The sequence below is a fragment of the Equus przewalskii genome, chromosome 17 (assembly GCF_037783145.1).
Source record: "Equus przewalskii isolate Varuska chromosome 17, EquPr2, whole genome shotgun sequence".
Classification (NCBI taxonomy): domain Eukaryota; kingdom Metazoa; phylum Chordata; class Mammalia; order Perissodactyla; family Equidae; genus Equus; species Equus przewalskii.
Window position 1 is genome coordinate 65,865,045 of NC_091847.1, and position 14,964 is coordinate 65,880,008.

A 14,964-nucleotide genomic window follows, 5' to 3' on the forward strand; every position below is an offset into this window, starting at 1 on the left:
TTTATTGAAAATATTTTTATTATAGTACAATATATTGTGATGGAGTTGTTTGCATAATGTTTGTTTTCACCTTACACTGAATACCTCAGGAACAAGGCCTGGTACATAGCAAGTATTAGATATTAAGCAATGATGACGTTAAGCCAAGGAATGTTTATTCTGTAAGCACAAGGAAAACATTTTCCCATGGGCTTTAAAGGAAACTATGAAACAGATATTGTATGCTTTCAAATTCTCAGGAGTATGTGACCCAAAAAAAGTTAGCAATCTCTACTCCAGACCACATATGTGCTAGAATTATCAAAGAGAAGAATAATTCTCTCGTCATTTCCTTTAAACCACATGCACTCGCCAGTGTTCAGAATATAATATTCAGTTTATTTCATATATCCTTTTCAATGAAATAGAATAAAATCTTATCTGACCACGTATCTTTCACTCCATTGTTTTCATTTTTAATAGTTTTTCTATAAAATTTTAGTGATGGATGACTTATACCCACACCAAAAGAATTAAGAAAAAAGTATATAGCTCATGTTTATTTAGGCCTTAAATATTTACTGACTCAAAATGAAGAGAATTCTCATTTATTTTAAAAGCTAGACTAAGACTTTTGTCAATATTAATACCTCTAAGTGTGAACTGTAGCACTGAATAAAAACAATCACTATAAGTTTCTACTGTATGGTTCAGAAAGGCAAGGACTATTTTTTCTAATTAGGGATAACAATTAGATCTATTTTCCCCTATTTAAAAGCATTCGGTATGTATTTCACATTTTTAATTGGTTTAATGTAGGCTATCTTCAAAAGAAACTTAAATTTGGAGTCATGTAATTACTACATCTGTGGCTGGTTAGTTAGGTTCTTAGTGTGGTGAACTAATAAGCTTCCCTATGTTGTCAATTACCTCTCCTTTGTCCATGGCCAGAGACTGTGCCTCTATCTCAGTCAACCAACTTGAAACATGAAGGGGGCCGGGAGAGATGACTTCTAAAGTACATTTACTACATATGCCATTGGAGAAGAGAAAATTATGTGACAATATAGACTAATTTATTCAGCAAACATTTAAATAGGTCTTTAGAGAGAGAGAAATGAAAAAATAAAAAAGATATACTGCTAATTATAAAACTATGGTAAACACATGATAAAAGAATGGAGCACGGGAATTTTGTAGCTTCCTGGAGGAGCTGATACTTGAGTAGTTTTCCTGGACAAGCAGGAATCAGCCAAGCAGAGCAGGAAGGAGGGAGGGGTATTAAAATAGTGGAAGAGCTTAAGTCAAAGCAGTAAGGTGAGAGGAAGACGATTTTCATTACTGTTAGAGCTTAGCTTGTGTTTGGAGATGGGTTGAGATAAAACCGAGTCCTTTGCTTGCCTCTGCACTATTATCAACTGGTCTTGTATGCCACACAAGTAACTTAACATTTTATTATGAATGCAATGGGGAATCATTGAAGGACTTAGGAGTGTGACTTGAGCGGACACACATTTTAAAATATCACTCTGCCAAGCTGGAATGGAGAAATAGAGAAGGGGAGTATCAAGGAGACCATTTGATCTATTGGGGTAATCCACCTGAGAAAAAAATAAGGGTACAAATTACAGCAATGCCAGTGGGGATCAAGTTGAGAGACATTAAAGCAGTAAACAGACAGGGCTTTGACTAAACGTATGGAATATAAAGGAAAAGGAGTTACTCTAAGACTAGGGTGACCATATATCCTAGTTTGCATGGACAGTCCAGATTTATACCTATCCTCGTGGAGCAGTTATTACTAGAGCCCTCTTTTACTCTCAAAACAGTCTCAGTTTGGATGATACATTATATTCATCATTTTACCTTTGACATTGAGCTATCTGGCTTGGCTTACTGGGCAGACAGTAGGACCTTTAGATTAGATTAGGAACAAAATCAGAGGGATAAATTATGAGTGGTAAGGGATCAGAAATGAGTTCAATTTATACTTGTTTGGTTTAAGGTGCAAGGTGATCTCACAATATTAATATGGGCATCATAATTCTACAGGGAGAAACTGAAAATATGAATAGACACAGTAACCTAGATGGAATTGATAGCACAAGAAGAACTGAAGAAAAGAATCTTGGGAACAGTGGTAAAAGAGTCTTAAAAGACAGGAAAAGAGAAGGAAGACCACGCAAGAGGAAATACAAAAGGAAAGATCAGAAATATATTTAGGAAAAAGGGAACCCATGGAAGCCAAAGGAAAAGAATTTCAATAAAAGGGATAGGATTAGTGTCAAATACTTCAGAGAAGTCACTACTATTTAAAAATAGTGTTTGCCCTATCAAAGTCTATCACATAAAAAGGTCTCAATGGACATTCACTTACTTCTACCTACCATATCATTCTAGTCCTACTCGAGTCAACTTTAAAGCCTTTCCAGAAGGCATAATATAAATAACAATTTTTAAGAATCTATTTCTCCCACATTTTTCTGTCTTAATGTTCTAAGTTCTTCATTTTTTGGATATCTTTAAACAAATATATAGTTAATCTGAATTCAACTAAAAGTCATAATTAACCATATTTCTTGCCTTTCATTTTATTTTAATAGGCTGTTAAAGACAAGAAAAGTCAGTATCAAGGTTTTTTGTTTTTTTGCTGAGGAAGATTTGCCCTGAGCTAACATCTATTGCCAATCTTCCTCTTTTTGCTGAGGAAGATTCACCCTGAGCTAACACCTGTTGCCAAACTTACTCTTTTTGTATGGGAGCCACCACCACAGCATGACCACTGACAGATGAGTGGTGTAGGTCTGTGCCCGGGAACCAAATAGAGGCTGCCAAAGTGGGGCACACCAAACTTAACCACTACTCCATTGGGGCTGGCCCTGGTATCAGGGTTTTTTTTTAAATAGGCAATTTCCAGGGCTGCATAATATGGTTAGTGGAGTCCATTAAACTCCTGATACTTTGTAGAGCTATCATATAATACACAACAGCAAGAGTCAACATGAAGAACCTAAGGCACCATAAGATCCTGAATCACATAAGATATAATTGAGCTCAGAATTTCAATACTGAAGGAGGAAAGTATGCTTATACAATTTGGAAAGACTTAAGAAGGATTAAAACCAGATGTCCCTATTAGACTCCAGTTAGCCAAAAAATATACTACTTCTTCTGAACCATTATGGTTAATCAATATATTATAGTAGCTTCAATTACAGTCTCTTGTAATTTTTGCTAAAATGACCTATATTCTAGATTCTATAAAGCAATAGAAGGAAAAAAGTCTTACTTAGAAAAACGGCCCAATGTTTACATATAAAGAGTAATAGAAAAAAATATAGTCCTATCCCAGATTAGAATTCTTCAAAATTGTCATATATACTAAAAATCACTGAACTGTACACTTTAAATAGTGAATTTTATATTATGTGAATTATATCTCAATAAAACTATTAAAAAACTGCCATGTGTTTTTCTTCTTTATAACATAAAACTTTAAGCTTTTTAAAAAATTGTTTAAAAAATACACATAACATAAAATTACCATATGAACCATTTTTAAGTGTACAGTTCAGTGGTATTAAGTACATTCACACTGTTATGCAACCATCCCCACCATCCATCTCCAGAACTCTTTTCATCTTGCAAAACTGAAACTACACCCATTAAACAAACAATAACTCCCTGTTCCTTCCTCTCCCAGTGCCTGACAACCACTAAACCTTAAGCTTTTAAGTGTTTAGTATAAGGTGAAATTCTTACCAGATTATGTATAACGTTTGTTAAGGTCCAAGCAACAGGAACACTGAAGAAGGGAATGCTGAGTAAGACAATATGAAGCAAGCCAACTCCCAACGCATATGTCAGCCACATACCCCGGCTGTTCATTACACGGGTATTTGGATTCACCTCGCTGTGGGCAACTCCAACATTCATGTTTGCTCTGTAGGAAAGCAATGATATGAATCAATCTGGTATAACTAGAAACCTAAATTCTCCTAATTATGACATGACAAAATAAGTGTGTTACTAGGGTTTTTTTTTCTTGGTAGTTCTGAAATAGAACAAACACACTCTCCAAAATATGCTACTTGCAGATGCTGATGAAGTCAGTAAAGAATTCTTAACATCTGACTTTATGGTAAGACAAACAAGACTTATTTTTTAGGGTTCTCATTGGAAAACATAAACAGTTAAAATCCCTTTCCTAAAGCGTGTCTTCTAGCATACTGGTTTTACTAAATGAAATAGGCAGGAAAACTCACACTGAAAAAGAAAACCTACATTTCCTTATATCATGAGAGCAAATTGAAATCTCAGGAGCTTAATCTACCAACAGAATAAACTAATAACAAAAAAGCAAAGCTACCCCAGCCAGTGTGTCCTGAGTAGCCAGACTTTTACATCTAACATAATGTATCCATAAAGAGTGGTGAGAGTTCGAATCACTCCTTTCTGAATACTGAACCTGGGAGGAACATAGAGTAGTGGAAAATTTACACGGTCAAGGGATAAAGTTTGTTTCTCAATCTCATGATGCAATTAGGTTGAAACAATGAGTCTTCTCTATATTTTAACTCTAGTCAACTCCCTAAAACTTTATTTTTTTAAGGTTTCCCTTTCCGTTTTGCATTCAAGATGAACACGAAAGGAAGAGCTAATAATAGTTCGCAGTTTTTTTTTTTTTAATGATGATGTTTGCTTGGGTCTAAGAATCCCTTAACAAAATAAAATTGTCCTGAAGAATACCTAATCATCCTGGTAAAAACCAACCAGTGAGACTGGAGGGTGAAAACAGGGCTAGATTATAACTGGAACAGCTCTGATTTAAAAACACATAAACCCTTTCTTACAGAGTTGACCTGAGAGAGGAATTTCTTATAACTACATCCAACAAGTGTTTCCGGAGCACAATGTCCTCTTCTCCCCTCAAAAACCTAGGGAGCACGCATCAAAGCATCAAGGCTTACGGTGATGGAAGTTGACTACACTGGGGAAAACTCAAATTTACACGTGTAAATATTTCTTCTAAACATCCACAATGTATCATTTTTATATGCTGTAAATAATACTTAGTACATGCCACCACTCAAGATACTCTTTCCACTTTCCACAAGATGGAAAAAAAAAATGTTCAAAAGAGGCTTAAAATTTACATTTGAGCTGGAAGGCAAAGCTGGCGCGGTACTGACCCTGCCCCAGTTCAGAAAACCCTTCCAGGGCGTCTGCCGCGCCACTTCGGGACAGGCAGACAATGACTTGAGACAGCGAAGGGCCTCCTGGCTCCGCGGCGACCCCCCTGGGGACTCCCCCGCCCGCCACGGGCAGCCTTCCCGGCGCCCGGAGCTCCCGGCCAGGGGAAGCTCAGCGACAGCCGCGGCTGCTACTGCCGCAGCGCCTCCCTCACCCGCCCCTTCCTTCGCGGAGCTGCAAATCCCGTCAGGGCCGGGGCACTGCGACGAGGCTGGGGGGCTAACCTCGGGGGTCCCTTGGCCGGCACAGGCACAAAGGCCACTCTTCCCGACCCGGCCACCCTTTCCCCCTAGGCCGACCCTGGCCGCAGCAGCTCCCCACCGCCGCAGGCAGCAGCGCATCGCACACTCACCGGCCGCCTCGCTCCCAGCAGCCGTCTCCGAGCAGGACCAGCCCGGCGGCGACGGCGTCTCCTCAGGGCCGAACGCCTGTGCCGGCCCCGGCGCAGCGCGGCACTGCTTGCGGAAGCTTTCCTAGCCGGACGCGCGGCCAGGGGATTGGCTGCAGGCGGCGCCAATCCCACGTTCTCCGGCAGGGCGGGGCTAAGTGCTGCGCGCCCGCTGCCCGCCCCGCCGCGCGCGCGCAGGGCGAGTCTCTGCAAGGCCGGGCCTGGGCTCCGGCGGGACCCTCGCTGCTCCACTAGTGCATGGTACGTGCCCACGTCGCGCGAGCAAGAAGGTGGTGTCGTGTGGCTGACGAGCCTTCATTCTTAGATTCTCGTAGGTTCGAGGGCCCCCTCCCTTTCACTTGGTCGCGGTGGGCGGCCCCTCCCCCTCTGCGGGCGGGAAGCGGCGAGGCTGGTCTGGCGGGCGCGCGCACGTGGAGAGCGGGCTGCCGGCGGGGCTGCGTCCCAGGAGCGGCAGGTTCGGCCTCTCCCGACTGTGTGTGTTTAGGCACAGCCAGTTCCCCGGGTCCTCTGGGTGCGGGACTTAAAGTTGCCGTATGCCAGGCGGACACTTGAACCCCTGACAGCCGTAACTCAACTTGTCTTGTGAGTAGGTGGCATTTTATAACGTTATACGTGTGGCATCGTCCAAGTGGGGCAAGCAAACTCTTTTCAGCTAACCATGATTTTTCTGGGTTCATCCACAAGGCAGAGACAGGCACCTGTGTTACATACTGAGGAAATGTGGATTTCAAAAACTGCTTATTTGAGAACGGGGAGGAAAAGTCAGATAATTTGGCGTCATCTTTGAAATCGAATTTCGTTGCCTTGGAGAACACAAAGTTTGTGATTTCGAATGCTGAAGTAATTTTCAACAACATTTCCAAATTGGCATAAGAGAACGTTGACTATATCTTGCATTTCTTTGGGCTCTATGAAAACAATCGGGTTAGATTTATTATGTTCTGTAAATAAATCATTTCCTACGTGTTTTCTCTAAAGTCTATGAGTTCTCTGATGTCTGTGTCTTTTTTAGGTACTCTGTTGTTCTTATCTGACTTTCCTGGTCCTCAGTACTCTTTCAGGAGTATTTAATTTCCCTCTCAGGAAACATGGAAGACTGATTCCTGACGTTCTCAGACGTTCTATGCTGTGACTTGTAAGCCTGATATCAACCGTTCTACTTTTCAGGAGATGCCGTTTCATACACATACAGTAGAATGCTTGCTGTGTTCCAGGGGTTATGCAAGGGATATGAGATGAATATAAAATCTCTATCCTTAAAGAACTCTGAGCCAGGAGGAGGGGACAGAAAAGCAATAGTTAGAATAACCTGTAAGGAATTTTGAGTTGGAAGTAAGGAAAAGGTGCTATGGGAGTACAAAGGAAAGAATGCATAGAAGTCATAGGTAGAGGAAGGGAACCTTGGGAGCTAGGGAAGGAGTGAGTGCCACCTCATTAAGAGAGATGAGCTGTATAGTACGACTGGCCTAGTGTGCATTTGAAGAATAATAGGATGAGATTAGAAACATAGGCAGAGGTCCAATTGTTAAGGAGTTGGGTCTTTACCTGGTTAGCAGTTGGGAATCTTTATAAAATTTTAAGTAGGGTAGCAACATGATGAAAAATAAATTACAGAAAGAACCCTATAGGTGGTTGAGATTAGAGATGAAATATCAGTTAGGTGGTTATTGCAGTAGTTCAGGGGAGAAATATTGAGGGGCTGAACAGAGGTAGTAGCTATAGGTATAGAGAGGAGAGACCAGTTTGAGAAATATTTAGTAATAGGATAGATGGGACTGGGTGGCAGGGTGTAGAGAGAGAGAAGAATTTCTAGGATGGCTTCAAGGTTTCTAATTTTGCCTTGTGAGACTGCATGAGCATGGCCTTTGGCGTCAAACATGCTAAGGTATGCAAGTGTGCATCTGTCACTTACCAGTTTTGTAATCTTGATCAAGTAGCAAGCTTTTAAATCTCATTTGTGATAGAGGAGTGATAGTATACATAGGATTGTTGTGAGGATTAAATGGGGTAATATATATAAAGTTGCTTATGTTAGCTATCATTTTTATTATAAAACAATAAGTATAGGAATAAAGTTAGAGAAAGATTCTGAGATCGATTTGGGACATGTTAAGTTTAGGGTGCCTCCAAGCCATCTAAATGATTTTATATAGAAGGTAGTTGGAAGTAAGGCCCTGGAGTTCAGAAAAATGTCTGGTTAAGAGATACAGATGAGGTAGTGGATGATAGAGAAGTTAGTTAAAATAGAGTATATAAAGGGAAGGAGTTAAGGCAATGGTGACTTGCTGGGAAGGAGGATGCTCTTGCTAATGTTTACATTGCCATGAGGAAGGTGCTGATAAAATTGTTTTTTGTGGCCTTTCATTAATACTCATGAAGTGCTTGCCATGAGTGAAGTACTCTGATTATTCTGTGTTGCATCCAGAAATATATAGCACATGATTCCCTGGATTCAAAAGTTGTATAGGTCAGGACAGGGCGGGATAAGTGTCCCGTGAGGGATGTAAGCCAAGTTGTTTAGGAATGTAGGGGGAGGGAAGAATCATTCCTGGTTGGGTGATCAGAAGGGACATGTTAGAAATGTTATTGGAACTGGGTCTGGAATGATAATAGGATTGCATTAGGGGAAGGTGGAGGTGCAAATAGGGTGGGATTGCTGGCAAAGGAGTATTGAAGTTTTTGACCTTGGTCACAAAAGACAGTGTTATTAAGAGAAACAGCAAAAATTAGGTGGATGGCATGAGGAGGGGAGCAGGAAGATAAATTCTGTTTTACAAATATTTATTTTGAGGTAACTGATATTAATGATTAGAAATGCTTGTCTTAACTTGGGGAGAGAGAGATCATTGTTGAGGATGTAGATTTAGATATTATTGTGTAACTAAAGCTTTGGGTTTTAAGATATCTGAGAAGAGGAGAGAGGAATTGGGAATGCCCACATTTCTGGGAAGAGAGTGAAGAAAACACGAAGAGATCAAAGAGGTATAGATGGAAAGATTCTTGAGAATTAGGGGGTATCATCAATGTTATGTGCTTCAGGTATGTCCGGGAACATGAGTCCTGAGAAAAGAATTTGATGATGTAAGAGATCATTGGTGAACCTGAGGAGAACAGAATCCTGACGGTGGTTTTGGTATAAGCCATTTTGCAAGGGTTTTAAAAATAAGTTGGTGATAGAGAATTGGTGACAGTGAATATAGGTTATTTATTCAAGTTTGGCTATGTAAAAAAAGAAGATAATCATTGGGGTAATGGGGTTGAGGGAAGAATTTTTTGTTTGTTTTTGCTTCAGGCCAAGATGCCTGTGGGAGGACTGGATAAAGAAACTAGATGTAAGTGTGCTATAGCGTAGGAGGAAGAGACGTTGACCTGAGACTGAGGGAAGAAGAACATGGGTAGAAGTGCAGACATTTTAAGAAACCAGAAGACACGATGGGGTGGAGGAGCTAAGGTGTGTGTGAAGATAGAGTTCATGCTGTAGACTTGATCTCGGTTAACTAGAAGAATGAGAAAGATTGGGATGAAATTAGGGACTTGAGGGGGAAAAAAATAGACGACTTTAGAAGAGGGATTGTAGAGGAAGAAACAAAGATGATGACATTAATAAGGAGATTGCCCAGAAAGAATGAAGGTTAAGGTGAGGCTAGGTTTATACCCCAAGGCTTCATTGATCAGTATTTTTCTCAGATCCTTGGGATTCTCAAACAAAGGTAGAAAATTTCTTGAATGCAAGCCTAACCTCATGCCAGGCCATGGGTTAGTCCCTTTGGGGACAGGGGTTAGAAGTGGTGGGGAGTTTATTCATTTGGGAGTTTGGAGGAACTCAATTAAGTCCAAGTATCCTAGGATCTTTTAGCATATGTGTGCCAAACATTGTAATCAATTATATACATTATCTTTACTTCTCAGCACAACCATATGTTATTATTATTATCCCCATTTTGTAGATTAGATGATTGAGTTTTAGAGTGTAATTTTAATTTCCCCAGCATTATATAGCTTTAGTGTAAAGGCTAGGATAGAACCAAAAGCAGTGTGATTTCAGAGCCTGCTTTTTTAACTACTACTTTATCCAGTGCTGTCCTATGGAACAATGTAAGCCACATATATGATTTTAAATTTTCTAATAGTTACATTAAAAAGAGCAAAACAATAAAGTGAGATTAAGTTTAATAATATATTTTATGTAAACCAGTATATCCAGAATATCATTTTATCCTGTAATCAATGTAAAAAAAAATAAGATTTTGTATATTTTTATGCTGAGTTTGAAATCCAGAGTATATTAGCACATCTCAATTTGGAGTAGCCACGTTTCAAGTGCTCAATAGCCATGTGTGACTAGTGGCTACCATACTGGACAATGCAGCTCTACAGCCTTACCCTTGAGGCCAGTCTGAAGCTTGGGGAGAGTACAGAGGGTGCCTTTTGTTTATGACAGCACTAGTTTGTGTGAATGTTACGACAGTGGAGCAGCCTGACTGTCTACTATTTTCCTGACTTATTGGGAAGAGCCTCCCAGCCCTTGAGAGCCACAAAAACTCTTGAGAAGTAGTTGTTCACAGTTACTCTCCTTAAAACTAGGTACCCCAAAACTAAATCAAATATATAGATTAATTAGAAAGTAATTGTTAGAATTAAAAAAGAATTCCCTAGCATTTCTTTACATAGTCATCTCTCATCATCATAATGTACATTTTATATGGCCTTATCATTTACACAACATTTTACATGTGCTTTCTTTCTTGATCCTCACAACAGACCAGTGAGGCATTATCTCCATTTATCCAGGTGATGAATTGATTACAGAGTGATTTAAGTGATTTGCTTCAGTTTACATGTAATAAAGATGAACCCCAAAACCTGTTCTTTAGACTCCAAATCTGGTATGTTTTTCCACTGTGCTAATCAAAATATAGTTATATTTATGAATTGTGAACAGTTAACACCACTCAGAACTCAGTATATTTACCTCTTCCCAGAAATGCATCCCTTAAAATCCTGTGTGATTGTCACAGTGGCTATACTCCATTTCTTGCTCATTTACTGACTCTTACTTTAACTGACTCTGATTGTCTTATATCTTATGTTGCCTGAGAAAGAATCTTAAATGGACACCTTTTTGGTTGGTTGGTTTGCTTGTTTTTGGCATTGCTGTTTTGTTTGACCCTAGATTCCATAGGATCAAATCATCTTGTGAGCATGTAACTAGTCATGGTAAATTTAGGAAGTATCTAGGTTCCTCCCCACTCCGCCTTTATTTGTCAAAGGAAATCTTGACTCTATAGGGGAATTACATGTTGTCAAGCTAGCGTTTTTTTCTTTTCCTGAAATCAGACATTAAGGCAGATGCAAACCCCACTCCCTGCATATTTTACATGAGAGATTTCCATATAAGATTTTTTGTTTCTTTGTTTGAAATAGTTTCAAACAAAGGGTTTCATGGCTAAAACAATCACTGGCAGAGAGATTTTAGACATACAGGTTGGATCGGCATGTAAAGGACCTTGAACACTATCACAGAGATTTGAGCTTTATTTTATTTAGGCTTTAGGGAACCACATGATTAGAATAATGTTTTAGATAGACTTGTGTAGAGGATAGTTATCTGATCTATCTGGGATCTGGCTAGTTCAGATTAATAGTAATTCTAGGTTCTACATATCCTAACTCCAAAAGGGCTAGATAATTGAAAAAGACATTGTAACTCATCAGAACGTGTGGATGACTAATAATGTTTAAGTGAGACTGCCGTTAAGGCACATAACTGACTGATGTCCGCATCCCAAGGTGACAGCACCACTTGGTCATTCCTAGCCAAGCAGAGCATATATTACACTTATTATAGCACAGTAGTGCTTATTCTTCAGTTATTACCATAGTGTGATTTACCAACTAACTTCTCTGTGCCTTAGTCTTATAATAAGGAGATGATAATGGCATCTATTTCAAAGAGTATTTGTAAGAAATAAGTGATTTAATATTGTGCGTGCTTACAGTAGACCTGCTCAGTACACTGAGGCTCAGTAAATGTGAGCTGCTCTTATTATTGTTGTTGCTGTCAGTTCTGTTAGGAATGTTTAACGATTTTTATTTTTACAACTCTATTTTTATCTTCTAGCTACTGCGTGGTAAAAGCTAGAATGAAACAGTTGCCTGCAGCAACAGTTCGCCTCCTTTCAAGTTCTCAGATAATCACTTCAGTGGTCAGTGTTGTAAAAGAGCTCATTGAAAACTCCTTGGATGCTGGTGCCACAAGCATAGATGTTAAACTGGTGAGAGTCCCTGAGGAGCCAAATACCTTTAAAGCAAAAAAGGGCAGGACAAATGTTTTCTCCTTACAACTATTACCTTTCTTTTCTTTCTTTGTACCAGTAAATTCTTAGGACATTGGACCCTTTGGTTTTGTTTGTTTGTTTGTTTTTAAAGCACTTTTTTTTTTTAAGATTGGCCCTGAGCTGACATCTGTTGCCAATGTTTTTATTTTTTTCCTTTTTCTCCCCAAAGCTCCCCAGTACACAGTTGTATATTCTAGTTGTAGGTCCTTCTAGTTCTGCTGTGTGGGACGCTGCCTCAGCATGGCTTGAGGAGCAGTGCTAGGTCTCTGCCCAGGATCTGAATCAGTGAAACCCTGGGCCTCCGAAGCAGAGTGCAGAACCCCACCACTCAGCAACAGGGCTGGCCCCAGGACGCTTTGTTATTTTAAGAGTAAATTCTTAGAAGTAAATTTTAATTTGTCAACATTAGTTGATTAGTTTAAATCCACATTAGTAACACTAAAGGAAATTATAAAAGCAAACTTATTTAGTGCTCCATCACCTAAAACATAAATTTAATTTATCTGTATTTTCTATTAATATCTATCCTTGGTTATTCATATTTACTTGCTTTATATATTCTCCTTTGCATCTTTTCACCTAATCGTATTTTAAAACCATTTCCCATGTTGCTTCGTAGTTTTCACATTTTAAAATTTAAGTGCTGGGGCCGGCCCAGTGGTGCAGCGGTTAAGTTCGCACATTCCGCTTCAGCAGCCCGGCGTTCACTGGTTCGGATCCCAGGTGTGGGCATGGTACCACTTGGCAAGCCATGCTGTGGCAGGCATGCCACATATAAAGTAGAGGAAGATGGGCATGGTTGTTAGCTCAGGGCCAGCATTCCTCAGCAAAAATTGGAGGATTGGCAGCAGATGTTAGCTCAGGGCTAATCTTCCTCAAAAAAAAAAAAAAGTGCTATGTATTAAATAATTTGAGTTAATGTGACCTATCACACTCATTATGATTTATTACAATTAGTTTGTGTCTACCTCCCCTGTTATAAATTACTAGCTGATAAAATAAGGTCTGTATTTTTTCTGGTTTTGTGTCCACTATACCTGGCCAGTACTTGGCACATAAATGGTAAATAAATTTGTTTGAGTGACTGTAAGAATACTTTTTTTGGTAATCATTTAATTATCAGACATTTATGTTATTTCTAATATTTCAGTATTAGAAATAATAGTGATACAAATATCTTTGTAGGAAAGAAACCTATGCATTTTGTATATATGTTTGTATATATAAAATCCCAGTTGCCCCTTATAAAAACTCTGTGAATTAGCTACTATTATACCCATTTTACAAATAATTAAGGTTCTGAGAACTTGTTCAGTGATATAATTAGTAAGTAGTGGAGCTGAGGTTGGAATTCAGGTCTTTCTGACTCTAAAGCCCAGTCAAGATCTTTCCTCTATGCCAGTGTCCTCACACTGGGGGCATTAGAATAATTCAGAGAGTTTGTTAGGGCAGTTACTGGGCCCCAGAACTTCAGATTGTAGGTGGGGCCCAAAAGTTTGCTTCTCTAACCAGTTTCTAGTTGATGCTAAGAATCACTGTTCCATACCATATCAAATCTGTATTTTGTTTCTAAATAAGTTTTATAAACATGAAAAGTACTTATTAAACCCAAAGAAAGACAGTTTTTCTTAGACGTTTCATATAGTCAATTCAGTCTGATTAGAATACAATTGGTAATAATTAAACAGGATTAGGTAGTTATATCTGACAGATTTCACTTAAGAATCTTAGGTGGGCAAATATGTATCTTGTTCTCAAAGTTCTCTGAAGAAAAATAGTTTTTTAAAATAGTGTTACAAAGCAAACAGAAGTTCTCCTATGAAAGTAAATTACACCTTTTTATCTGGCTATGTATTTTAATCTCTTGACGTTTTTCAGTTTCTCTTTCTCTGCTTTGTAGAGTTTTAAAGTAAACAGCTGTGTTGCTTTATGTATTAAGTCCTGTTTTATTTTGCTTTCATACAATAATTACCCTGACTAGGAATATTTTCATGATTAGTTAAACAGGTTGGTATTATTTTACACATTTAAACTGATCTTTGTGTTATTTTAGTCAGATGCCTGGAGTTCTTATTTATGTTGGAAGATTTGCATTTCTGTAGTTAATGATTTTTCTATAAATGAAGCAGAGAAGCTATTCCCAGAATGTTAACTTAATTTTAGATTGAGAGAGAGATGAGGAACTAAATCTTAGGCATCTTCCCCCCAACACCTTGTATATCTAATTTGTCTAAAAAGTACCGACACATACAGTATTATATAATTTTAGGCTATTAAAAGGATGTGATATTACTTTAAATACTACAGTCATTGTAATTGTAAGAAGACTTTTTCTCCCTTTATGACTTACATAAATGGCCACACACGTAAAACTTTGTGAAGTCAAGCTTATGACAGAAATTTACTACCAAATTTAGAATATAGTATTCATAGAAAGTGTGATCCCTATAGGAATTTAGATTTTATTTTTATTATGTTTGTGTATGTTTAGTATTAGACTGCAAATACTAAGCTATCAATTGAAGTTTGGTTTTTTTCCCTTGATTCCCAAGTTAAAAACTCACTGAGATTGCCAAATTAGTTGTATTTTCTCAGCAGTTGCCTGTTAGGTGACTAGTTGCAGAAAGAAATTTTGAGTTATAATGTAGTAAATATTTAAATTTCTTGTGAAAGCAGTAAATAGTTGAAGGGAGGAATTATTGAAAGTCAGGATGAGTAGTGATAACTGCTAGACTCTTGGTGGGAAGAAGTAGGTGGTGGTTTTGGTGCTCATGGTATCCTGTTTTATTTGTTTGCAAGATTATATATACAAAGGTATATATCATTTAGAAGAATTTTTTTAGTCGTTTAAACATAAATTTAGACATAAATACCTATTGATACTGAAACAATTCAAGGGAACCTTAAAGATCAGACCAAGTTCCTTATTTTACGCTTGGATCTGAGTCCAGGGAAAACAAGGGACTTCCCCGTTGTACCATAACT

The 14,964-nt window shown here is 38.6% G+C and overlaps 2 protein-coding genes across 24 annotated transcripts in view; one reads left to right on the plus strand and one right to left on the minus strand.

Moving 5' to 3' along the window:
• ORMDL1 (ORMDL sphingolipid biosynthesis regulator 1) overlaps nucleotides 1-5,721 on the minus strand; it is a 37,301-nt gene extending 31,580 nt beyond the window's left edge. For all 4 annotated transcript variants that reach the window (XR_011528486.1, XR_011528485.1, XR_011528484.1 and 1 more), the window contains exons 1-2: nucleotides 5,585-5,721; nucleotides 3,742-3,922 (exon numbers count right to left, since the gene is read on the minus strand). Coding sequence is in view for 1 of the 4 variants with exons in the window: in XM_008526166.2 (XP_008524388.1) it covers nucleotides 3,742-3,915 (174 nt within the window). In the remaining 3 variants the exon portion in view is untranslated. The remainder of the gene's footprint in view (nucleotides 1-3,741; nucleotides 3,923-5,584) is intronic.
• The window catches only part of PMS1 (PMS1 homolog 1, mismatch repair system component), a 96,902-nt gene that overhangs the window by 14,451 nt on the left and 67,487 nt on the right, over nucleotides 1-14,964 (plus strand). For 3 of the 20 annotated variants that reach the window (XM_070580430.1, XM_070580421.1, XM_070580433.1), the window contains exon 3: nucleotides 11,763-11,916. In XM_070580430.1, coding sequence (XP_070436531.1) covers nucleotides 11,785-11,916 — 132 coding nt within the window. In that variant the 5' untranslated portion in view covers nucleotides 11,763-11,784. Of the gene's footprint in view, nucleotides 1-5,755; nucleotides 5,952-6,003; nucleotides 6,228-6,325; nucleotides 6,566-6,653; nucleotides 6,777-8,933; nucleotides 9,093-11,762; nucleotides 11,917-14,964 lie in introns of those variants that run through there. The other 17 variants (XM_070580428.1, XM_070580437.1, XM_070580426.1 and 14 more) reach the window with 14 other exon arrangements.